At 46.5% G+C, this 22,623-nt stretch overlaps 6 protein-coding genes across 8 annotated transcripts; 4 read left to right on the top strand and 2 right to left on the bottom strand.

The window, feature by feature from the left end:
- The first annotated feature begins 2,590 nt into the window (after window positions 1-2,590).
- Window positions 2,591-5,641, top strand: LOC9633590 (pentatricopeptide repeat-containing protein At1g63330). 2 transcript variants are annotated; one of them, XM_024676389.1, is made up of 3 exons: window positions 2,591-5,172; window positions 5,231-5,420; window positions 5,466-5,641. In XM_024676389.1, the coding sequence occupies exon 1, from the start codon at window positions 2,623-2,625 to the stop codon at window positions 5,077-5,079; it is 2,457 nt and encodes an 818-aa protein (XP_024532157.1). In that variant the 5' UTR covers window positions 2,591-2,622; the 3' UTR covers window positions 5,080-5,172; window positions 5,231-5,420; window positions 5,466-5,641. The 2 variants fall into 2 exon arrangements, with proteins under 2 accessions (XP_024532157.1, XP_002960858.2); XM_002960812.2 differs by having other exon boundaries at window positions 5,231-5,641.
- A 444-nt stretch (window positions 5,642-6,085) lies between these two features.
- Window positions 6,086-8,276, top strand: LOC9655793. The gene is made up of 2 exons (XM_002960811.2): window positions 6,086-6,232; window positions 6,685-8,276. The coding sequence occupies exon 2, from the start codon at window positions 6,694-6,696 to the stop codon at window positions 8,131-8,133; it is 1,440 nt and encodes a 479-aa protein (XP_002960857.2). The 5' UTR covers window positions 6,086-6,232; window positions 6,685-6,693; the 3' UTR covers window positions 8,134-8,276.
- A 232-nt stretch (window positions 8,277-8,508) lies between these two features.
- LOC9633589 (ribosome-binding ATPase YchF) lies at window positions 8,509-10,921 on the top strand. Of its 2 annotated transcripts, none has more exons than XM_024673727.1 (13): window positions 8,509-8,785; window positions 8,896-9,084; window positions 9,161-9,214; window positions 9,307-9,417; window positions 9,473-9,535; window positions 9,583-9,837; window positions 9,945-10,091; window positions 10,148-10,175; window positions 10,243-10,313; window positions 10,374-10,433; window positions 10,505-10,574; window positions 10,638-10,722; window positions 10,791-10,921. In XM_024673727.1, the coding sequence occupies exons 1-11, from the start codon at window positions 8,543-8,545 to the stop codon at window positions 10,571-10,573; spliced, it is 1,290 nt and encodes a 429-aa protein (XP_024529495.1). In that variant the 5' UTR covers window positions 8,509-8,542; the 3' UTR covers window position 10,574; window positions 10,638-10,722; window positions 10,791-10,921. The 2 variants fall into 2 exon arrangements, with proteins under 2 accessions (XP_024529495.1, XP_002960856.1); XM_002960810.2 differs by having other exon boundaries at window positions 10,638-10,705; window positions 10,791-10,841.
- LOC9633588 (SUN domain-containing protein 2) lies at window positions 10,749-13,627 on the bottom strand. Its single transcript, XM_002960140.2, has 2 exons — window positions 11,419-13,627; window positions 10,749-11,309 (listed from the first exon to the last, which is right to left on the bottom strand). The coding sequence occupies exons 1-2, from the start codon at window positions 12,287-12,289 to the stop codon at window positions 10,987-10,989; spliced, it is 1,194 nt and encodes a 397-aa protein (XP_002960186.1). The 5' UTR covers window positions 12,290-13,627; the 3' UTR covers window positions 10,749-10,986.
- Window positions 13,628-20,674: 7,047 nt separating this feature from the next.
- Window positions 20,675-21,958, top strand: LOC9655792. Its single transcript, XM_024668430.1, has 5 exons — window positions 20,675-20,727; window positions 20,800-21,388; window positions 21,457-21,533; window positions 21,583-21,729; window positions 21,788-21,958. Exons 2-5 carry the CDS (start codon window positions 21,109-21,111, stop codon window positions 21,956-21,958), a joined length of 675 nt encoding a protein of 224 aa, XP_024524198.1. The 5' UTR covers window positions 20,675-20,727; window positions 20,800-21,108.
- On the bottom strand, window positions 21,746-22,270 carry LOC112347052. The gene has a single exon (XM_024677240.1). It carries the CDS (start codon window positions 22,229-22,231, stop codon window positions 22,031-22,033), a length of 201 nt encoding a protein of 66 aa, XP_024533008.1. The 5' UTR covers window positions 22,232-22,270; the 3' UTR covers window positions 21,746-22,030.
- Window positions 22,271-22,623: the final 353 nt, after the last annotated feature.

Raw genomic sequence — 22,623 nt, 5'->3', positions numbered from 1 at the left:
ATTGCAATTTAGTATAAGCCTTAAAGGTACTCTCCCCAACTTCAACCACCAAAGTGCCCTAGCTATTTGGCTAGAACAAAGTTTCAATAAGCCATATTAAGTATTCAAATAAGTTGTGCCACCTATACTTGGATTGGGAGAATTGACAATTTAATCTCCCAAAGTAATTAGAATTATCTTTTGAACACTTTATCAAGTCACCATTTATCTATTTCTATTCATTTTAGCTTTGAACTTTTTAATATTCATATCATCACCCACCACATAAATATGCCTTCTTTGCACTAGTTCCCTTAAAATCCTTCCCTTCATTATTCTAGAAGGACTTACTAAATCCCTCAGGGTTTGTAAAATGCACTTAAATATGTTTAGCCCCAATATGTTTGGCCCCAAATATATTGGGCCTTCAATATGTTTTGCATTCACTTGGATTTTTGGTGGGGTGAGATGGTTTTGACATTTCTCCATTTTGAGTTATTGGGTTCTAAAACTTTGGTCTTGACACTACCATGTTTTATAATACTTGCCACATGTTAAAAATTTATTTTATCATTTTCTAAAGACTCACTTATCAGCTACTTTGTGCTCATTTCTCAATTGCTTCATACTTATTCCTCAAATGTTTTTAAAGTTATTTTTGACTTTTTGAGTTAGAGTTTTTAGTTCAAATATGTTATGTTTGTTATGTTAGATTAGAAAGGTATGAATTTTAGAGAATTGTAAGTACTTAAGGAGTACAACTTAAAAAATAATTCATTATGTCAGATATAAAAAGAAAATATTTATAAATAAAATTACACCTCCTTTCTTAATCAATTAAAGGTTTTCAGATATATGTAACTAATTGTCTTTGAGTAAAAGTTTGAGTAAAGGTTTGAGCAATACTAGGATGGGTGACTTCCTAAGAACTTTTAATTTAAAAATTTATATAATAGTTTATATAATTTAATGAATATAATGCTTTAAATTTAAAAAGAACACTTTATAATTAAACTCAATGTTTTTCTCAAGAGTTCTTAAAACAAAAATAATAAATACTTAGTTGAAAGAAGAAAAAACAATATACTTAAAAGCATTGCATTTGAAAGAAAAATTAAATGTGCTAGCATTAAGTAACAATATTATTACCATGAGTGTAAAATTTATAGTTTTGAAATTGTAAATAAGAAGGTGAATTCAAATTCTTAACTTTAAATCCATCACTATATAATATCAAAATATAAATTATGAATTTTATAATACTATTAATATAAAATATAGGGAAAGAAGACAAACCTCATAGAAAGTCAATTCCATATTATTAATTAAATAGTTTTATACTAAATGTTTTTTACTTTATTAATGCTATTTATTAGAGTTAGACTTCTCTTATTTATGATGTAGTTTTAGATTTTTGTTTTTCAGACACTGAATTTAATATTAATACAATACTTTAACTTAAGTGTAAAATAAGAGTTATTTTAAGGAAATTATTATCTGATAAACTAGTGTAGAATAGGAAACCACCAAGATTATGATAATCAATAATTATTGCTGCTAAAAATTTAAGACTATTGGTTTACTTGAATATAAGTTTGTTATATTAAGTTTTTAAATCCTTCTAAAGTAGAAGATAAATATTGGTTAACTAAAACTATTTATTTAATTACTAAAATTTTAACAAGAATATTGTTTAGTATAACAAAATACTCCAAAATTATTCCAGTCAACAACATCTCCTGAGTCTTAAATTTAGGCATGTTTCTTTTAGTTTCTTTGCTCATTCTCTTTTTCTTGAATAAAGCTTAAAATTTTAATTGTTTGGTGGCCTTATTGTTTGACATGGTTGTTCTTTCTATAACTCTCAATCCTTTTTGTATATTAACCCCTTAGTAACTTGTTTTTTTATAAAAGTGTTTTGAGTAACTTCATTTTTCTTCATCTTATTCCTAAGCACTACAGGTTATTTCAACAAAATATTTTTCAAATTTGTATTTTCCTAGAGCTCTACTTTCACTATTCATCCTCTCATTTATTTCACTGTCTTATTTTTCTTTTCTCTAAACATTTCCTTCACCTTAGGCATTGTAAGTGTTCAATTTGTCCCAAGAGTTTTTCCCTTTCAGTTTTTCCTCTAATTCCTATTCTTTTTTTATTCCATTTTGGTTTTCTCTTTCTTGGCCTATTGCAACAAGTCTAGGCCTTATGATATTGTTAAGATAGCTTCACATTAAAAGGAATAGAATTTTATTTAGAATAAAATGTACTTTTTTTCCACCTTATACTATACTATCTCTTTTTTTCATACTATTATTGTATACGTCCAATCGGCAAGAGGGCTATGTCTCTCTACGCATTCATTTGATTCGTCTATGATTGGTCTTTCATGTTTCTATGGCATATCTAGTGTTAGTCAAAGAGATAATATATTTCATCCTCTCCAAGAGCCACAACATTACAAATGTAAGAACTAGACTTGGTATCAGCTTGAACATCCTCACATAAGGGATGGTTGAGATGGATTGACCACAAAAGAAAATTTCAAAACTCACAGCAGATCAACCGTGTAAAGGCATAAAGAATAAAAAATCAAAATAGATTATACCGCATTTTGAGGCTAATGTGGCGCGCAGGGTTTACGTTATGGCTGCAGCATCAGCGCTGCCACTGCGCGCCTCGGCGTTCAATCCCTCCTCGCCATCCACAGGGCTATGCTCCTCTTCTTTCCAGCTCAATGCGGCGCTGGGACATCCATCTTCTTCTCCATCTCCTAGGGTTTCCCAGCAGCAAGAAATCCCGGCGCCAAGGCCCGACAGGGCGCGGTTCGAGAATCCCAAGTCCCCATGGCGACGTCCCGACAGGGTCTCCAGCATTCCTATGGATTTGCAGCCGATCCTGGAAGCTCTCGATGCCGTGAGGCCGGGAGATGATCTGGACGATGCTCTGGCCGGGCGAGTCGAGAATCTAGGGCCGGACAAGGCTGGCAGAGTGATGCAGTGCATGGACAAGCCGGAGCTCGTCCTCCTCTTCTTCGATTGGGCGCGATCGCGAGTCGGCCACAATGTCTTTAGCTGCAACTGCGCTCTCGACATGCTGTGCCGGCTCAATCGCCGTCAAGAAGCTCTGGCGCTCTTCCGCAACGCCATGGCCAGGATTTGTATGCCCAACAAGTTCACGTATGGCATCTTGATCCGGGGATTTTCCTCTGCCGGTGATTTGGACATCGCCATCCAGCTCCTCGAGGAGATGAAAAGCAGCGGGTTTGAGGGCAATGCCGTTGTCCACACCACTCTCATGAAGGGACTGTGTGATGCAGGTCGTGTGGTGGAAGCGCTGGAGCACTTTCGAGCCATGGCCAAGGACTGTGCTCCCGACGTGATGACTTACACCGCGCTCGTCCATGCGCTCTGCAAGGCTGGGAAGTTTGATGAAGCGCAAGGTATGCTCCGTGAGATGGTCGCCCAAGGCTGTGCTCCTGACACGGTGACTTTCAGCACACTGATCGATGGGCTCTGCAAGTTTGGGAGCGAAGAACAGGCTTTTCGGGTGCTCGAGGATGTTATACAGCGTGGGATGGGTAACAGCGATGCCGCTTTCGAGACCATCATCCAGAGGCTGTGCAACAAGTACAACTCTGTGGAGCTGGCCTCCAAAGTTTTGGGAGTGGTGATCGCGAAGGGCTTCACGCCGACTGTTCTAATGTTCAATCTCGTCATCAACGGGTTCTGCAAGGCCAAGGATCTCGACAGCGCGTACAAGCTCCTCGAGGTGATGATCGAGAAAGGCTGCGTGCCAAACGTCTTCACCTTCACGATCTTGATCACGGGACTTTGCAAGGCGAACAGGGTCGGAGAAGCTCAGCAGCTTCTGGAGAAGATGGTGATGGGGGGCTGCTCGCCAAACGTCGTGACTTACAGCACGGTTATAAACGGGCTTTGCAAGCAAGGTCAGGTTGACGACGCCTATGAGCTCTTCCAGCTTATGGAAAGAAGGAACTGTCCGCCCAACGTTGTCACGCACAACATTCTTATCGATGGGCTTTGCAAGGCCAAGCGGATCGAGGAGGCGCGCCAGCTTTACCACCGGATGAGAGAAACAGGCTGCGCACCGGATATCATCACCTACAACAGTCTGATAGATGGTTTGTGCAAGAGCTTCCAAGTCGACGAGGCATTCCAGCTTTTCCAGACGATCCCGGAGAGTGGTGTGTCCGCGGCCAACGCAGTCACTTACAGCACGCTGTTCCATGGTTACGCTGCGTTGGGCAGGATGGCGGACGCTTGCCGAATTTTTTCCATGCTGGTCGACAAGGGATTCTCACCCGACTTGGCAACGTACACCAGCTTGATTCTCGAGTACTGCAAGACGTCGAGAGCGGTGGAAGTCGTAGAGCTCGTGGAAGAAATGGCATCCAAAGGCTTTCCTCCCAGAGTCAATACGTTAAGCGCTGTTCTTGGGGGGCTCTTTGAAGGAAACCACACGGAGAGAGCCATACAACTCTTCGATTCTATGGCCGCTAGAGGCTGCACCGATGATGCTCTCATCTACAACTTAGTTGTCGAAGGCATGGCAAGAGCAAGCAAGCACGACAAGGCACTTGCTGTCCTGGAGCAAGTGATTGACAAGCGGGACCGTAAGTTTAATCCGAGCTCCTCAGCCGTGGACGCGCTGGTAGAATCACTGTGCCAGGTGGGAAAAACAGACGACGCCAAGCAGCTACTTCACAAAATGTCCGAGAGAGGCTTTGCAGCGGCAGTCTCGTCGTATAACCGGCTTCTCTCTGGACTGTCGAGGCTCCAAAGGTGGGACGAAGCTACTCAAGTCTTCGAGGCTATGGTTTCAGCTGGTCCGGCACCCGAGATCTCCACGGTTAACGTGGTCATCTCGTGGCTATGCAGTGCCGCAAAGGTGGACGACGCGTACGAGCTCGTCCAGAGAATGTCCAAGCTCGGCTGCTGTCCAGACATCGAGACTTGCAACACTCTCATCGGGGGCTACTGCAAGTCGGGCCGAGCCGACTTGGCTCGAAAGCTTTTGGAAGAAATGACCGAGGCGGGCCTAGAACCAAACGATACAACACATGATCTCTTGGAGTGTTAGTCTTCGTCCCTTAACACACTTGGATTCTCAAAATGACCGACAGCTCACAAGGAGCTGCTGAACTTAGTTCTCTTCGATTGGTAACGAGCTCAGGTAAAAACTCAAGAACTTTCTTTGAATGTATGATATTAACAAGTTTCTATGTGATCAGGCAGTAGCGTCTAGCTATGAACCATGACACGGTTATAGACTTCTTCGGGTTGAGGATCACGCGGGGAAAGTTTGGCTGGTTGACAGCGTTGGGAAAGCCTCGAGTCTCCAGCATATTTGGAGTAGACAGCCCCGCCTTTCCCTTGAATGCTCACTATCTGGTTACCGGAGTAGAACTGGACTCGTGGCTGGTTCGTCCACACTTCCATCTTTCTCGTGCTGACGGGATCTTCCAGGGTGAAGGCGTAGTGAATCCCTTCGTCGTCTCGAATGGTTTTATCCAAGGCGAAGGATAGTTAAATGTCATTTCCCTAAACAGAACCGTTAGATTAAAAAAATCAAAGATTTTGTGTTAAACACCAACAGGAACAAATAATACTAAATAAATTGCTACGCAGTAATTTTATTATTACTTATTAATTTAATTGATTAAATAAAGTTTATTATTATAAGCATGTTTGTAATTTATAAACACAAGATTAATTTTATTGATTAGATGATAGAATAAAAGAGAATATACTAGAAAGGGTTTAAGCAAGCTTATAGATTATAAACATGTTTATAAATTATAAATACAAAATTAATTTAAATGAATAACAACCGTTAGATGTAGAATATTTGAAAATATTCAAATATATTTTAAATATATCCACTCAGTCGTTTGCTTAAGCAAACCAAAAATTACTGTAAATAACAAGTATGTATATGGGATTTTAATATAAAAAAGGAGCCAACACGTCACTAAATATTGACGATCCAACACCGCTTTCTTTTGAGCGGAATATCCTACTTTAGTCAAAGGGGTTGTTTCCTGATATATGACTGACGGATGGTCAAAGACGTTGCTCACTGGGGAAGAACAAAACCCCTATTTCCATTTCTACTTCTCTCGCTTCTGGCGGGCGCTCGTGTTCCTCGCGATTGGATGCGCGCGCTCTCAAATTCGCCTCACATTTCGGTGGCGGGCGTGGATTTCCCTCCTGCGCGACGGCGGTTTCCCGAGGTTTGTGCTCGATCCTAGAGAGTCGAGTCGAGAGCTGCGAAATTCGTCTCCTGTTCCCCAGAGAACACGATTGTAGGGTTAGCAGTGCCTCCTGTGGCGGTCTAGGCAGCGAGATTTCCTCTGGCCGAGCGAGAGGCTACATGGTTTCACTGTTGAGTCGTTTTTTTTTCAATTTTTTTTTCCCGGAGCCTCGTCTGGTCTTTGTTTAAACGCTACACGTCTCCTTATGACATATTCATGGTCTTCAGGGGTCACTGTGGCAGCTTCCTGTGCTAGACGAATCTAAAAAACTGTTTTCTAGTCTAGTTTTTCTGCTCGGGTCTCCAGCTTTTCCTTTTTGAGCCGTGAGCTTTATCTCCGCAATATCCCTTCGTAACGCTCTTGAAGCTCTTCTTCTCTGCCCAAACCATCTCTTGTGTCTGAGAGCTCTAGTGTTTTTCTTTCTTTTCTAGCTGTGAGCGATGGCGTCGTCCGAGTTTCCGAATGGTTTTGCTCCTTTCACCGCCGAGCACCCGCCCGTGCGAGGCCAGGCTGCTGCGAACGGTGCTCCCGCCAGCGCTGCTGGCGGCATTCTGGAAGTGGAAGTTCACCAAGCTCGCAACCTCCACAACATTTGCATTTACGCCAAGCAGGACGTGTACGCCAAGCTATCGCTCAACGACGCCGCCGGCGGGAGCGGGCCAACAGCGTTCTACACGGAGGTGGTCGACAAAGGAGGTAAAGATCCAGTTTTCAACCAGAAGTTTTGCACTTCTCTCGTGCAAAGTGACCGTGCTTTGAGGTGCGAGGTGTGGATGGCCAGCAAGATGCGCGACTATCTCCAGGACCAGCTTCTGGGGGCAGTCACCATACCGCTGTCCACACTGGTCGGGAAAGACAAGGAGTTTAACGAGTTTGAGCTCTCGTCCACGGAGCTGTTCCACTCACCGGCAGGAAGCATCACCATGAGTCTCAAGTTTGAAGAGATCACGAAGCTCGGTGACAAGGCAAGCCCAGAAGAAAGCAACGATTGCGAAGTGACGGTGTGCAACTCCACCACCTCGAACCTCTCGGCCAGCAGCCTCGACGGCATAGACTCCAAGGTGGTGGCTTTTGCGGACCTTGCCGACGCTCGGGAGGACGAGGAGCTCGTCTCGGATTTCATCCAGAGGAAACAGAATGTGGAAGCGGCTGCCAAGGACGATGGTATCTACACAGGTCCTCCGTTTCTCAAGCTCGACTGCGCGGCTGTGAGGAAGAGTTTAGCAGCGGACGAGGCGCGGTCTGAAGATGAAGTTCCGGAGCTGGACGACGAGCAGTCGGTGGTAGAACAAGGGACGGATAAACTCTTCTCGGCTCCAGCAGCTAGCGGCGGTGAGAAGGAAAACATCTCCAAGCCGGGACTCAAGCAGCTAGACGTTCCGGCGAGCCCATCGTTGCTGGAATCGTCCGTCAGTAACGGCGTAACTCCCACTCCCAGCTCGAAGCCGAAGGAGGATCTCTCCATCAGCAAGGCGGACGAGGAGAAACATGGCAGAGCTGCGGAGCTCGGCGGTGGTGGAGAGGGCGGAGTAATGAGCGACGAGGAGGCCGCAAAGTTTGGTTTCGTGAGCAAGCCTGTGATCCAGCCGGAGCCGAGGATAATGCAGCAGGAGATCATGGACATGTACACCAGGAGCATGCAGCAATTCTCCGACGCTCTCGCAAAGATGCAGCTCCCGGTGGACGAGAACGGATTGATCAAGCTGGACGAGGCCGCCTCCTCGGAGACGACTAACAGCAAAGACACCAAGAACACGAATGACAACAACAACTCTAGCAGTGGCTCCGAGAGGAGTGGTGAGAGCAGCGGTGGAGGTAAGAGAAACTTGACTAGTTCTAACACGCCCAGGGTCTTCTATGGCAGTCGAGCTTTCTTCTAAACTTTCAGGGAGAGGTCAGATCAACACACTACTTTTTTCCTTTTTTTTTTGCTCTCCACAGAACGATACAAATCGAGCATCCAGTGCTAAAATCCTGTGTACAGTTCTTACAGACGTCTATGAAAAAAATATTTCCAGTGTAAGTCTCACAAGCTCTTCATTTCACGAGGATCGATCAACACCACTGTGACAACGAGTTGAAAAATTTGACGCTTCCACATGGTAGAATAATTTCCTTGTTCCAGAGATACCAGGCTTTGGGATTTTAAAACAATGAGGTTTCTTAAAGCGGCGTTCCCCGGATTCGAACACAAACCACCTCGTGGTTGGCGTTCCCGGGATTCGAACCCTCGACCTGGGGATAGAGATAAACCCCCAAGGTTTTCTTCTGGAGAGCGGGAGGGAGACGATGCCTAGATTAGTTGGCGCTAGGGCATTCTTCTCCTCCGCCGCGTCTTCCTCCTCGTCCCTGACATCGGCATCGGTGTCGCTATGGATTTCTCCAGGAATTGGTGGCAATGTGGGGCTTTTCCCGCGCCAGCACGCCCTATGGCTGTTCCGGCGAGGAATGTCCTCCAAGATCAGCATGAGCTTGCGCTCCGGCATCGTAGGGCTCCCTAATGTCGGCAAATCCACGCTCTTCAATGCTCTGGTACGTAAGCAGAACTTAAAATGTGTCTAGGCTGGTGGTTTCTTCTTGTTTTTGTTTCTTACTTGCCTAGTGCTAGCTATATCTTGGATTTCTTCTCTTTGTTTTTGTAGGTAGAGAATGCCAAAGCTCAGGCAGCGAATTTTCCCTTCTGCACGATTGAACCGAATGTTGGAATTGTGGCAGTTCCAGATACTCGCTTGAGCGTGCTCACCGATATAAGTAGCTCCAAGCAAACTGTGCCCGCTAGCATGGAGTTTGTGGACATTGCTGGGCTCGTCAAAGGTGCGAGTAAAGGTGAGGTAAGAGTTTTTTTTCTTCCACTTTCCAGTGACACAAACAACCAGTTCAATAACTATCCATTGTGTGATCGTGTAGGGCCTTGGTAACAAGTTTCTTCAGCACATACGTGAAGTTGACTCGATTGTCCAGGTAAGTTTCCTTTCTCCATTTTCTTTTTTTCGCTCTTAAATATTGTTTCTCTTTTTTCTCTTCATTTCCCTTTCACTGTGTGCTTTCGGCAGGTTGTGAGGTGTTTCGACGACTCGGACATCCTCCATGTCAATGGTAAAGTTGATCCGGAGGCAGACATTGACATTATCAACTTGGAGCTTGCATTTTCTGATATCGCACAGGTCTAACCTCAAGTTGCAAGTTTTGTTGTCATCTAAATGAGATTTTCTCGTCCAGATCGAGAAAAGATTGGAGAAGCTTAAAAAGGGGAGAGCTAAAGATCCACAAACCAAAGCCAAGGTTCGCATGGGTAAGACAATCCTATGAAGGATAACGCGGTTTTTCAGGAAGATATGGAAGCTGCTGCACTAGAGAGGATAAACGAGGCTTTACTGGCTGGAAAGGCCGCAAGAACCGTCGACCTTTCCAACGATGAGAGGAAACAAGTCCAACAGTTGTGTCTACTCACGATGAAACCCGTTATATATGCTGCCAACGTAGCTGAGACAGACCTCGGAGACCCTTCTAAAAACGAGTACGTTCAGAGGGTTGTGAAGACAGCTGCTGATCTCGGCTCCGAAGCAGTGGTTGTTTCTGCTCAAGTAATTCTCTCCTCCTCATGGAATTGTGTATGCATTATTTCATTGTTTTCGTGTGTACGTCTTTCGTATTCCATTTTTTAGGCTCTGATATTTTCTTTGCCTTTCAGGTAGAATCGGAGCTTGCGGAACTTGATGCCAAGGAGAGGAAAGAGTTTTTGGAGTCACTTGGAGCAGCTGAAGGTGGACTTGGATCTCTTGTCAAAGCAACTTACAGCCTTCTGGGGTTACGGACGTACTTCACCACCGGAGAAAAGGTTCATGTGCTAGTGGTATACGAACGAATCCTAAACCTTCTCACACTGATATGCAGGAGACCAAGGCATGGACGATCAAGTCAGGTACTTTTGACAGGCTTTTTTGCTTAACAAGACGGTGAGTGGAGAGCTCGTCATTGACACATCACAGGCATGACTGCGCCCCAAGCAGCGGGCGTAATACATTCGGATTTTGAGCGTGGATTCATAAGAGCTGAGACGGTAATATGGAGGAAAGGATTCGTTTCCTCAAATCTTGAAGTTTTGCGTTCTCCCGTGCAGGTTGCCTACAAAGATTTCGTATCGGTTGGCTCGCTACAGGCCGCGAGAGAGAAGGGACTGGTGAGCCTTGCTTGCTTTTTCTTTTTGCCACAGTTCTGACCCGCTGAATTTTCATTGTGCTAATTGCACAGCTAAGATCAGAAGGCAAAGACTACGTTGTACAGGAAGGCGACGTGATGCTCTTTCGTTTCAACGTGTGAGGTACTATTCTCCCTCAGTCTAGAGGAGTAGACATCCGTCAATTCCTTCTCTCTTTTTTTCCAGGAATGCTGCTCAATCGAAGGCAGTCATACTCATCATGTGTACCTTGGTCTGATAGTAACATCTCGTTGGTGGGCACTTTTTTCACGTAGTTATGAAGCAAAAAACAGTGGTAACCATCGAGAGGATGTAACCTCGTCTCTCTTTTTTTTTCAGATCTTACAGAGGAACAATGCGGAAGAAATTAAAGGAAAACGGTTAAAGATACAGCAGTTCAGCCGACAGGCTGAGAAAAAAATTTCAGGGAAAAAAATCACGGAAAAGAAAAAGAAAAAATTAATCTTCGAGTGGCGGCCGGTGGTCAGGGAAAAATAATCAACAAGAAAGAAAGAAGGAAACGAGATTAGAGCAGTCAGCCTGGAGGTTGCTGTCGATCTGAGACGAGCGTGAGGATCGCATTGGCGAGATTGTTGACGGCCGCGATGAGTCCTTCCATGCCTTGGCGGCTGATCTCGGTCTTGGCCTCTTCCAAGCCGAGCTTGCGTTCCTCGAGTCCAAGCAAGTCCCTGTGACGCTTATCCTTTTTCTCTTCGCAGGCTAGCAGCGTTTGCGAGAGCTCGTAGGCGCTCTTTGACACCGTCGGGGCCAAGCCTTGTTCTCGGGAAACTTTGCGACGCTTCCCCGACGGCGATCGCTCCATTTCGCTGCCTTCGCTCTCGGTGCTCTTCGAAACCTCTGGAGGAGGGAAAAGAAGAAAACCAAAGTGGTGGAGGTCAAACAATGTTTAGCGTTCATCATGCAAAGAAAATTCCAAGCAAAAAGCATAAGATGCAAAAAGAGATACCTGTAGCTTGTTGGAGTGGAACTCCAGCAGCAGCACTACTTGGTCCAGGCAAGTGAACTTGAGAAAAAATATGTTGTTGTTGATGGTGATGTTGCTGGTGTTGGTGGAGTTGATGGATTTGTTGCTGTTGTTGTTGGGGGTGAAGGGGAATCTGCTGCGGGAACGGCTGCTGAACCTGCTGCTGAACCTGAACCTGAGCCTGAGCCTGCTGCTGCAGCAGAGGCCGTGGTCTCTTGTCCACAACTTCGTGAAGGGCCTCGTAAACCTGGATGATCATGTTTGACGGCAGCCCTCGCTCTTTCCTCTCGTGCTTCTCCAGCTGCCAGTAGCTCTTTTGATTCACCACGGGAGCAGCCCCAGCAGCAGCAGCAGCAGCAGCCGAAGAGGATGATCCGGCCATCACTTTGGACTCAAACTCCCTCACCTTCTTGTAGTCCCGGAGAAGATTGTCCCACTTGTCGTTGCACTGGTTCTGGCTGCGCTGGCACCCTTTCCTCCAGCAGAAGTTCTCCACCCATTTCCACCGGAACTCGGCCGATTTGCCTTTCTCCTTGTCCCCGCCCTTGAGCCGCCTCTCGTCGTCCATCTTCTTGGCCTGGATGAGGATCATCGTCTCCTGGAGCGTCCAGTTGCCCTTCCTGTATTCCCGGCTTCCCCCGCCTCCACCCCGGCTGCTGTCCAAGGCCTCGAGTTGCTGCTGCTGCTGCTGCTGCTGTTGCGGCTGCTGTTGTTCGATCTCAAGTGTTGGCGGCGGCGGTGGCGTTGCTGCTGCTGCTGCCCCTGATGCTGGTGATGTCAATCCTGCTGAGGACGATGATGCTGCTGCAACCACAAGTGGGACAATTGCACTGGCGGTGCCTTGATCAGCCATGCATAAGTCCTCCCCACCCCACCCCACCAAAAGAATGCTTTTGCTGATCCTAGTGATGCTACTGACTTTTTGAGTGTGTACTACTGCTGCTGCTACCTATGGAGCATTTGCGTTGAGGGGAGGCTGACCATGCCACAAATCCAATTTCCCCTTGCTTTCACGATCCCACCCACATGAATCAATGATGATGCTGATCTTCCAGCTGAATCCCTTGAATCCAACCCACAGGAGAAGAATCATTTGAGAAATGAATGCGTGTTGTCTCTTCTTGTGCTTCTTCTTCTTCCCAATCATCAATCAAGTGGCTGGTGTTGGCTTTTTCGGTTCTGTTCTTGAGATAGCAGCGGAATTGATAGATCACCAGCAGCAGCCCAACGAACCCAAAACCATTTCCCGGCCAGCCAGCAAGCCATCCATCAGCAGCAGCAGCAGCAGCAGCCGCGAAAAGCAATATAAAGACTCAAGAAAAAAACTATGCCCAGGGAAAATAAAAACCAGTGTGTGTGCAAGGTTTGACACTTCCGCTTCTCCTTCCCTCTTCTCCTTTTTGATTCTTTTCCTTTGAACGGCCTTTGGCTTTGCTTATTGGTGCACCTAATGAATGAGAGAAAGGAGAAAGAACAAGAACAAAAGGAGAAGAACAAGGAGATGCCAACAACTATACTACTCTAGAAATGCAGTCCACCACCACCACCACCTCCACCACCACAGTGTGTGTCCATGGTACTACAAAAGGCCTGCCCACCACTGCCATCTTTGCTGTTTTCATACAAAAATCATCAAGCACTTCCCTGGGCAAGGAGAAGCAAGAAAACAAAAAAATATAAATGTCAAGCAAGGAGAAAACGAAAAGACACCACCACTGCTGCTGCTCCAGCTGCCGCCCCTTCCCCTCAAGGTTTGTGCTTCTCAGTGTGCTCTGTTCCTCCACCTGAGCATACCCCTCTTTTGCTTTAGCTCCTCCCCTCCCTGCTGCACCACCAAGCCTGGATCCCATCTTCCCATATCAAGTGTGTGCTGGAAAGGGAAGAAAGAAGAGGGGGGAGCTTGTTCTCACACAACTGGCTAGCACTCTTCCTGGAAGATTGGATTGGGAATGATCGTGAAATGAGGATTTTCAAATGCAGCTTCTGATTGATCAAGAGAAGGGATAGATAGGCCCAGGCTGTGAGAAATCCCTCCCCCCCATTTTACTATCCTCACTACCTAGGTAAGTAGCTGAATGTTCAGCCCTGTCCCTGTAAGAATTTATTTAAAGTTTTTTAAGTAGATAGCTGAAAGGGACTAAAAGAGCTCAAAGGAGAGAGCTCCAGCCAGCCATCCAACAACAACACCATCACCACAACAGCAGAAGGAACCAGAGCACCACCACCAGTCAAGTCAGTTATCTCAACCCCTCTCCAAATCCACTCCACCATCATTCACCATCATCATCATCAACTTGAGCATCATAGAGCTCTAGAGGCACAGAAGCATCCAAGGCATATTCATACTTTCTGCCAGCTCAAATGACCATCCATATGCCAGTTCTCACTTCTGCGTCTTCAGTGGAAATGCAAAATCCAGTTGGTAGAAATTGATGTGTGGCTGAAAGTTCTTCATTTTGTTTTCACTCTCCGTGTTGTAACCTATTGCTCTTTGACCGATACCTCATGATCATAGTCATGAACCACATGCACATGGCCTCTCTCTTTTAAAACTATCAACATCTCCATTCTTTCCTTGTGCTAAGAACAAATAGTTGTGTTAATTGCTAGAAAATCCATTGTCTAATCCCATGACTAAACAATATCTCTATCTACCATGACAACTTAATATGAACCGAAACGTGAAAAGCATTTGTGCAATGCTCTTTCTTGAGAGGTTGACAAATCACGAACTCATTTAATGTTGTGCCCCTACCAACCTCGTCTTCTAGATAAGTTGCTAATGCGAACATAATCATTGTTAGTGATGGAATTAGCATGGGCATTCCGATGCATGGTTATCATCAAGCACGGCGAATCTAGGCCAGCGTGACTAGATTTTGCCGGGTGGCGAGAATCCCGCGCAATTCAACCTAGGCCACCTTTCCATTTTCAGAGTAGGAGTAAAAGAAATGGTCATCTACTTATAGTAATCCTCTAAGGCAAAATTAATAGTAAACATGAGAAACTAGGGCAACTGCTTGTACTTGAAACAAGGGGCGAGCCAGCAAGCATTTGCTCTTTGTTGCATGCATTTTGGTTTTCTAACTCAGTTTTTACTCTCTTTTATTTTCCATGTGCACCACAAATGTTGAATAATGCTACTGATCATGTGTTGATAATCATTGCGCTCCGACAAAGGGATTGATCCCCCCTTTCTCGATAAACAACAACGCAAAAGCAAAGCCCTTGAAACAAGGTGGCAGGCGAATATTCGGGCCCTTTTGCGAGCCTCCAGCGTCGCAGCAAAGTGGAATGTCCTGCTGCCCTGCCGTGCAGACAACAAACAACAAACTCGTTGTCAACTTTGGAGCCAGAGCTTGAAGTGAAAACATCCAAAGTCTTGTTTTTAATGAGGCCACCACCACCCACAGTAATCATGGAGCAATTCCAGGATCTGTGGTACGCCCGGTTGCACGGAATAATCAAATCCTTGAGAGATTCCACTAAACCAAAACTTAAGGATTCGTGATCATGCACCACCACAAGATACTTGTTTCATAGTGGCGAGAATGCGACTTTGTTTTGCTGCTGCTGTTCAAGGAAACATGGGGGTGATGCTCGTACACAGAGATCGTACGCCAGGATCAATCTGGCCGCTGTCAACCTCTGGGTTCCCCACATTTTATAGCACCATCGCTCTGTTTCGCTGCAGAAAGGTCGGTAGTCTGGCTATTTATCTTCCAGGGAAAACGCACTACTTTTTGACTCTTCAGTCAAATCCAGGTCCAGAAACCTTTGAAATCAGGAATCATATAGTTGATTTCTTTAACGATGATACGTTTTGTCAAACAGCATTATGGAGACTACTGTGAACGCGCTTAGCCGGATTTTCTATGGAATGGAAGAGCTCTAGCTTCAATGTCCGTAACGCGACACACAGGCTCCAAACAGCTCAACATCTCAACAGGATATATCAGAGCTGCGAGCACTGCAAGGCTTTCAAAGACCGGCCCACGACCAAAAACACCCAACCAAAGTGTCACATCCCCTTACACAAACGCACAGCTAATTTCTCCTCTTTTGGTCTTCACGCAGCAAACACCGACGAACGATCCATCCACAGATTATATCATATAAATTCCTGAAATATTTTATGTATATATACTTGGAGCGAAGCTGTCATGAAAGAAAACTCTTGCTCCTCTACTGAAGAAGTGTTTGGACACCACCCATAAAAGAGTTGTCTGTGTCGCTATTTCTGACCCCTTCAAAAAAGATGACTGCTCCACTCAATTCACTCCACCAGCACTCTTCAAACACATACAGGAAAAAAGAGGCCACAAAAAAAAAGATATCAAAGTTTCAAGGACCCTGTTCTGTTTGTATTTTATAAACATATATATACAGATTTTTCAAACTGACAGTGTATAATCTGTACTGCTAGTCAAGAAAAGGAGAAAGCTCTTATAGGATTTCACGGCGAAAAACTAACGAACAGCCAGGAACATTCATAGCTTGTCTTGGGCAATCACATTGAATCTGGAAAAGTGACCCCTCTTGCATGGAGTAAAAACCATGTCAATAAGTAAGAATGATCTTGGGATCAAAGGAATAGACCACGCCCTCGGCGTACGTCTATACGACACTGGCTATTGATCGATCCATTGATAGCTATGCCATACAGCGTATATCACGAGGATTTCTCGGTCAAACTGGCGTATATGCATGGGTAGTATCTCTAAACGTAATTTGCTATCACGGCTAGTTGGTCAGAAAATGCGTGAAAGCGATTTAAAAGGGTCTAACGAAAATATGGCGCGGAGCTGTCCAAAATTTAAAATAGTACGAGCGTACGGAACTAGCGTTGCTAGTTTAGGGTTGCCGCCTTTCCACCCAGGTGGAGCTCGCGTTCTTTCTCGCGATCGCGGCGATGAGATGCTTGCCCGGGGTAAGTTCGCGCACGCAAGGAAATGTGGGTCGTAAAGCTGCCGGATTTCGTAGGGATGGAGCAAATCGATCGCATAGCGAGGATCTTTAGGGGAATGGAGCTCAACGAGGCGGCGTTCAGGCGGAAGTATGCCATCGCCCCCGGAGAGCCGATAAAGAGTTTGTTTGACGAGGAAAGTGTCCGGCTTGGCGCTGCCAGGGCTCTAGAGGTTCGTCTCTTCTTCTTTGTCTTCGTTTTTCACGTCTAGCTCTCTTTCTTTTCTTTCTTCGTAGGAATACCAGGGAAACCTAGAAACGATCCAAGCCAGGGGCTACAAGCCTGTGATACGTGAGGTTCTCCTTTTGAAGAGGTGCGTCGAGAACAAGGTGGCGCGTGTCGCTGCTCCGAGACCACTCTTGCAACAAGCGTCCTGGCCGCTGACTCGAATCGGGAAAAAGAGGAAGCGAGTTGCTCCTTTGACGAGATGCTCTCGATTCAAGCCACGGCTGGGCGAGGAGGAGGCCGAGCAGGATGCTGAAAACTTGGACGCCTCGCATCAAGCGCACAGGAACGTCCAGGAGAACATTCCCATGCTCGCTTTGCCTTCGACTTCTGCCGAAGAGCATCACAAAGACGGGCAGGAAAGCTTTGCAAACTTTGCGTCAACTTCTATGCTACAGGATGAGGAGTTGCTGGAGCTCGGGGACTTACGGGATCTTGGGGGCTTACAGGAGTTTCAAGAGCTGAAAGAGCTCGAGGATACTTGTGATATGGAACAGGAGTCTTGTGATACTGGCTTTCCACCAGGATTTCCACCACCAGTTCCGATTCGTCAAGCTTACGAGTGGAAGATAGTTGCCGAAGATGTTCCAGAGAGCTGCGAGCTATCGGATCTAAAGGCACTGGTTCATGGCAGATTTGAGGCTGTTCCGGAAGAGGCTGAGCTCGTCATGGTTTCGCGCGACGGGAATGCTGCAAAGTTTAAGTTCGTATCAGGGGTGGTGGCTGAGCTCTTCTTCGAGGCTTGCATGTTGAGCCCGCCTTACGTCAAGGAGAAGGAGCTCGATATTCGAAGGCTTTACTCGCCTATGGAAATTCTCTCCATGGACTTTGTGTCTCAGAGATGCGGAGATTTGCTCGTATACTTTCGGGGACCGAGCAAAGACTGGACGGAGAATACCCTCAAGCAACACTTCAAGAAAATCTTGCCGGAAGAGGAAGTTGGCGAGATCATCGAGTCGATGGATATTTCTCCCGAGGGGACGGATGCACTTTTGGGTATGGGGTCGGAGGTCGCGGCAGATTTGATATTCTACAGGTGTGGTAAAAACAGGTCTCTGGACTCCATCTCCATGGGTTCCTTCCTCTGTCGCAGCAACACAGCGCCGAGAGATAAAGTTGAGATCGTATGTTCTCCCGGGTCCGATAATGTTACTCCTCAACTCGGGACTGCTGAAGGACTTCCTCAAGAAAGCAAAACGTTTTCCGCCAAGGACTGCAATGGTCGGACTAACACTGGAGAACTCACGCTGGAGTCGCTCGACAAGACGAGCACTCACGCTACTCGCCTGGAGAGACCGAAGTCTTACAGAACACTCGCAAGACTATCGAACGTGAAACTAATGGTGGTCAATCTGCTCGCAGAAGATGATATTGGAAGCGTGGAAATGTTCTTCCAGTGCCTCCTCCGAGAGATCAAACCGGACGAGAGCTGCAAGGTTTGTATCTCCCGGTGGCCCAACGCTGTTGTGCACTGCAGCTCCGAGGCTGCCGCGGATGCCATCATGGACGTCTACGTTGACGAGCCGGACAAGTTCCTTCTCGGAGGCTTGCCGCTTCGAATCTTCCGACACGCCGATTACTGCCGACCGGGTGCTGTAAATAAAACCAGTGGCGTTGTGAACGACGAGAAGACGGATGCAATCAGAGTGTCCGGCCTTCCCAAGCTTCCAGGAGATTTAGTCAAGGGAGCTTTGTGCGAGTTGCTGGACAGGACGTTTGCATCGAACAGCTCGGTCAGAGAATACGGCAAGGAGCTGCTGAAGAAGTTTTTTCCGACGGGCGACAAAGCCTTCATCAACTTCTACTCGGTTGCTGCTACGGAAGCGGTGCTTGCGCTGGAGCATCCTATCAAACTTGGTGGTACAGCTCTCAGCTTTGCGCGTAAGAAGGATTTGAGCTTTAGGCAGCAGGGACAAACGGAGAGAAACCGTAGTGGTCATGGAGCAAGTCCAAAGCAGGAGGGATACTCGAGCTCCAGAGAACATCCTACTATCGACCGCAGGCGGCTGGAGTCCGCTCGTTGGGAAGGAGAGCGTTCTTTCGGCGAGATGCAGCGTCACTCTATGCGGCGAGAGTGCTCAACTGAGGGGGAAAGAGATCGTTCTTTCGGCAAGATGCAGCGTCACTCTATGCGGCGGGAAAGAGAGTGCTCAACTGAGGTGGAGCGTCACTCAAGAGAGTGCTCAACCGAGGAGCGACATCTTTGTTCCATACGTCGGGAGAGAGGCCATTCTCTGCGAGAAAGAGATGAGTCCATCGACGAGAGGCGGTGTCAACCAGGCTCCAGGCGCCGGAAGAGAGACAATGACATGGAAAGTGATCACTGGCATCGGCGGAAGAGTGACGATGGCATGCAAGGAGATCATCTCAATTGGGAAAGAGATCCTTTTGCGGATGATCTGTGGAGGCGACGGCAGGTCGAGTACCATTCTGGATACAAGGACGAACGTCACGAGAGGTACATTTACTTTGACAGAGCCGAGCGCGATTACTACTATTCTAGCACCGTGATCGACAGAGATGATCGCGGATGCAGCAGGAAGCGCTATGTGGAGTACGCTGGCCACGATCATCGCGAGTGGAGTAGCGAGGCTTGGTTTTCACCAGATCCTACTTGGTAGGCTTATCTAACGTTTTCCTGCAATCGAATTTTAAACATAGAGGAATATGCTTAACAGAATCTAGAGCGAATATCTCAGGAATCCTTCACCCTCACGAATATTCTTAGCGCGATCTCAGCCGTCCCTCTTCATTGCACGTGTCTGGACTAAGATGGCTTGGCGCTGGAAGCCGAAGAGCGCGCTTCTTCTCCTTGAATCGATCATCTTCTCCTTGAAATCGATCATCTTCTCCTTGAAATCGATCATCTTCTCCTTGAAATCGACGATTCTACCAGCTCCGGCCATTCCCTGCATGTTTTCTTTGTGCCGATGTCCATACGTTCTTTCGGCCGATCATTCTTTCTCTCGAAATATTTCTCAACCGGGGGTTTGTCCGTCCGTGTGTTCTTTCGGCCAATGCTTCTTTCTCTCAAAATATTTCTCAATCGGCCGTTCCGGCTTTCTTTCGGTCGATCCTTCTTTCTCTCGATCCGGCTTTGTTCTTCCGTGCGTTCTTTCCATCGATCTTGAATTCTCTCGAAATATTTCTCAATCGGCCGATCCAGGTTTGTCGATCGAACATTTATTCGCGTGTGCGTGTGGTCGTATTTCCAGTCGTTGGATCGATCATTCTTCATAGGTTATCAACTCGCTTCCGTCGTTCTTATTTTCTCACAGGGCTTATATCTCGATCACTGATGTATGGTGTCTTCTTTTCTTGTTTGACATTTGCGCTGCGTTGACATGACCTCACAGCATCTACAGGAGGGAATACGCGAGCCAGTGATGGTAGGAAGTTTCGAGAGAGACTGAAAGGAGTTGGATGACTTGTGCCAGGTGTGTTTTGGCTTTTCCACTTTGACATCTTTTTGGCTGCCTTTTACGCATGCAGAATTAAGTTCGTCAGCTCGGAAGAATATAAAGAACTTCGGCAAAATGATCAAGGCTTGGTTGAAAAGGAAGCCAAAGGTATATTACATTGTAGCATATGTTGATAATCGTGATGTAGTGCTTACAGGCTGCCTCTGGGCCTGGGGAGAAAATTCGACTGGACAAGGGCCTGTGACCCGTGACTTGTAAATACGTTGGAACCACTTTCGTTTCTAATCGAGACCACAGGATCAAGATGGGATAAAGTTTACCACGCTCCAGCGAAATGACATCCAGGAGGAGACGCTGCAAGAGTTGTGCGTGCTATGCCACTTAGGGACCCGGAGCTCCGGCTGCTAGGGTGGGGCATCAGGTGAAGACTACCGTGCAAAGGCTCCGAAAGGAGCATCTATTCAGTGACGACTGTTGCCTCACCTTTGCAACTGTGAACGGGAGTCTAGCGGGCTACGTGTTCCACAGAAGCTTTCGCTTCGCAGGTATTTGCCTCGATTCTCCTTTCGATTCAAATCTATAATGTGGTTTTCACCAGGCGGCCCAGCCCTCTGGATAACGCAACTGGTGGTGTCTTCCAATCACCGTAACAAGAAGATTGCGATAAGACTCATGAAGGTGAGTTCTTAACTTCTTATGATTGGAGAGTGGAGTGGGATTTACGGTTGTCCTTGTTTTCTTGTCTTGCAGAATGCAATGGGTGCTATCCCTGCGGCTGTGGGGCTTATCACAAGCCATCCATTTGCGGTTCGCTCGCTAGAAAGGGCGACAGGGAAGCGTGTTTCTCCAGATATGGTCGTCGTGTATGGCCCAGCGATGATGAAGGCTTCTGGAGTGCCTTACCTGCAAGGCCTGCCGATGGCTTCGTGGACACCCAATTCTTTGCGGATCACAGCGAGGTGCTCGACTTGCTAGCCAAGATGCCGGACTGGAGTTTAGGAGCACTGGAAGAGGGAAAGGAGTTCGTGGCGGTCGTCTTACCGTTTGAAAAGTAAAGGGATGTGTAGCTTTAGGGCTTTCATGTCCATGGAGTTTCGTCTTGCGTCGACTCTCTCTGACGAGCTCGCGGTGCAGTGCGCGAAGCTCTTCTCCACGTCGTATGGAGTTTGGGGAAGAGGAGCGCCGCCGGATCGTGTTGGTAAGCGAGCCAAGATGAGCGTCTCATGGATGCGCAGGGAGATCTTCTTCGACGACCGCTGCTTTGTTTCTCTGGCGCTCCTAGAGAACAAGGTGATTGGGCAAGCGTTTTGCCGGCGTTTTTGGTATGGGCCTCTTCAAGGTGTGTCATCCTTTTCTTCTCCATTGTTTCTTTCATTTAGTTTGTTTCTTTTTGCTTAATTGAAACAGGGGACGTGGTGTGGATTATACAACTTGTCGTAAATCCTTTGTTTCGACACCAAGGAGTGGCAACCAAGCTGATCAAGGCGAGTCTTCGTTTTTCTATTCTCCTTTATCCAAGCTTTTGTTCTGTAGCGTGCGCTGGATGGGCCATCGGATGTCGCTGCCGGGCTTGTGTCCAGTCATCCATACGCGATTCGTGCACTGGAATCGGCCACGAACACACGAGTTGATCCAAGCTTTCTCACACAACATGCTGTGGGCATCATCCGTTCATCGCAAGTAAAAACACCCCTTGAAATGTTACTCTCTTTTATTTCTCACGCATCTCCTTGTACAGGTACCTTACATCCACAAGCGAGAAATTACCGGCTTCAGGATAAACACGGAATTCTTCGTAGATCACACTGAAGTGAATGCCATACGCGACGGCGACCCGGATTGGAAGCTCGGCTCCCTTGAAGACGGGGAGGAAATCGTTGGTATTTGTGCGCCATTGAATCTCAAGTAGAGTGGAATGAATCGCCTCTTATTGATCAAGACAAGGAATAGTAGACAGAGTAGTTACTACGAATTTCCAGTTTCAGCAGTGGACATGGAAGGCGAGCTGAAACAAGTAGAGCAGAATGACGAACACGATGGTGTGCGTGATAACGGAAGCGACGCTCGTACGACCATTGGTGAATTCCACCGCCCTCTCCGTGCCGGGGATTTGCAGCAGCAGCCCTGGTGACAAGATCAAAAAGAGAATTGCTCCAATTATCAGCGACACAACATCCGCCATTGCCAAAAATTTGTGAACAGCTCTCAAAAGGCTACAGGCTTATAGTCTGGTGCTGCTTCATGGCATCGACAAGTGTCCATCGTGCTGGCAAGTTATGTTCAAGGGAGTAAATTGATCACAAGTATCTAAAAATTCTTAACGTTTTTATTACTTATTTTTCTATTATTCTTAATAGAAATGTGCATCTCAATTAGCCTAACAGCTTTAGCTTATAGTGGTTTATTAAAATCCCATTACATTAATATTAGTATATAGCATTGTTATTGTAATCTTGGACTTTATATTATCCCTTCCTTTTGGAATAATAGAAAACTATTAAGGTTCTTTGTAGATGGGCCAGAATCTGGAGGAACATTAGAAAGAGGTATTGATGGATTTGTAAATGGTATTAG

Source organism: Selaginella moellendorffii, unplaced genomic scaffold (assembly GCF_000143415.4).
Source record: "Selaginella moellendorffii unplaced genomic scaffold, v1.0 SELMOscaffold_0, whole genome shotgun sequence".
NCBI classification, from domain to species: domain Eukaryota; kingdom Viridiplantae; phylum Streptophyta; class Lycopodiopsida; order Selaginellales; family Selaginellaceae; genus Selaginella; species Selaginella moellendorffii.
Note: the sequence above shows the minus strand (reverse complement) of the source record. Positions and strands in the feature narration are given on the sequence as shown.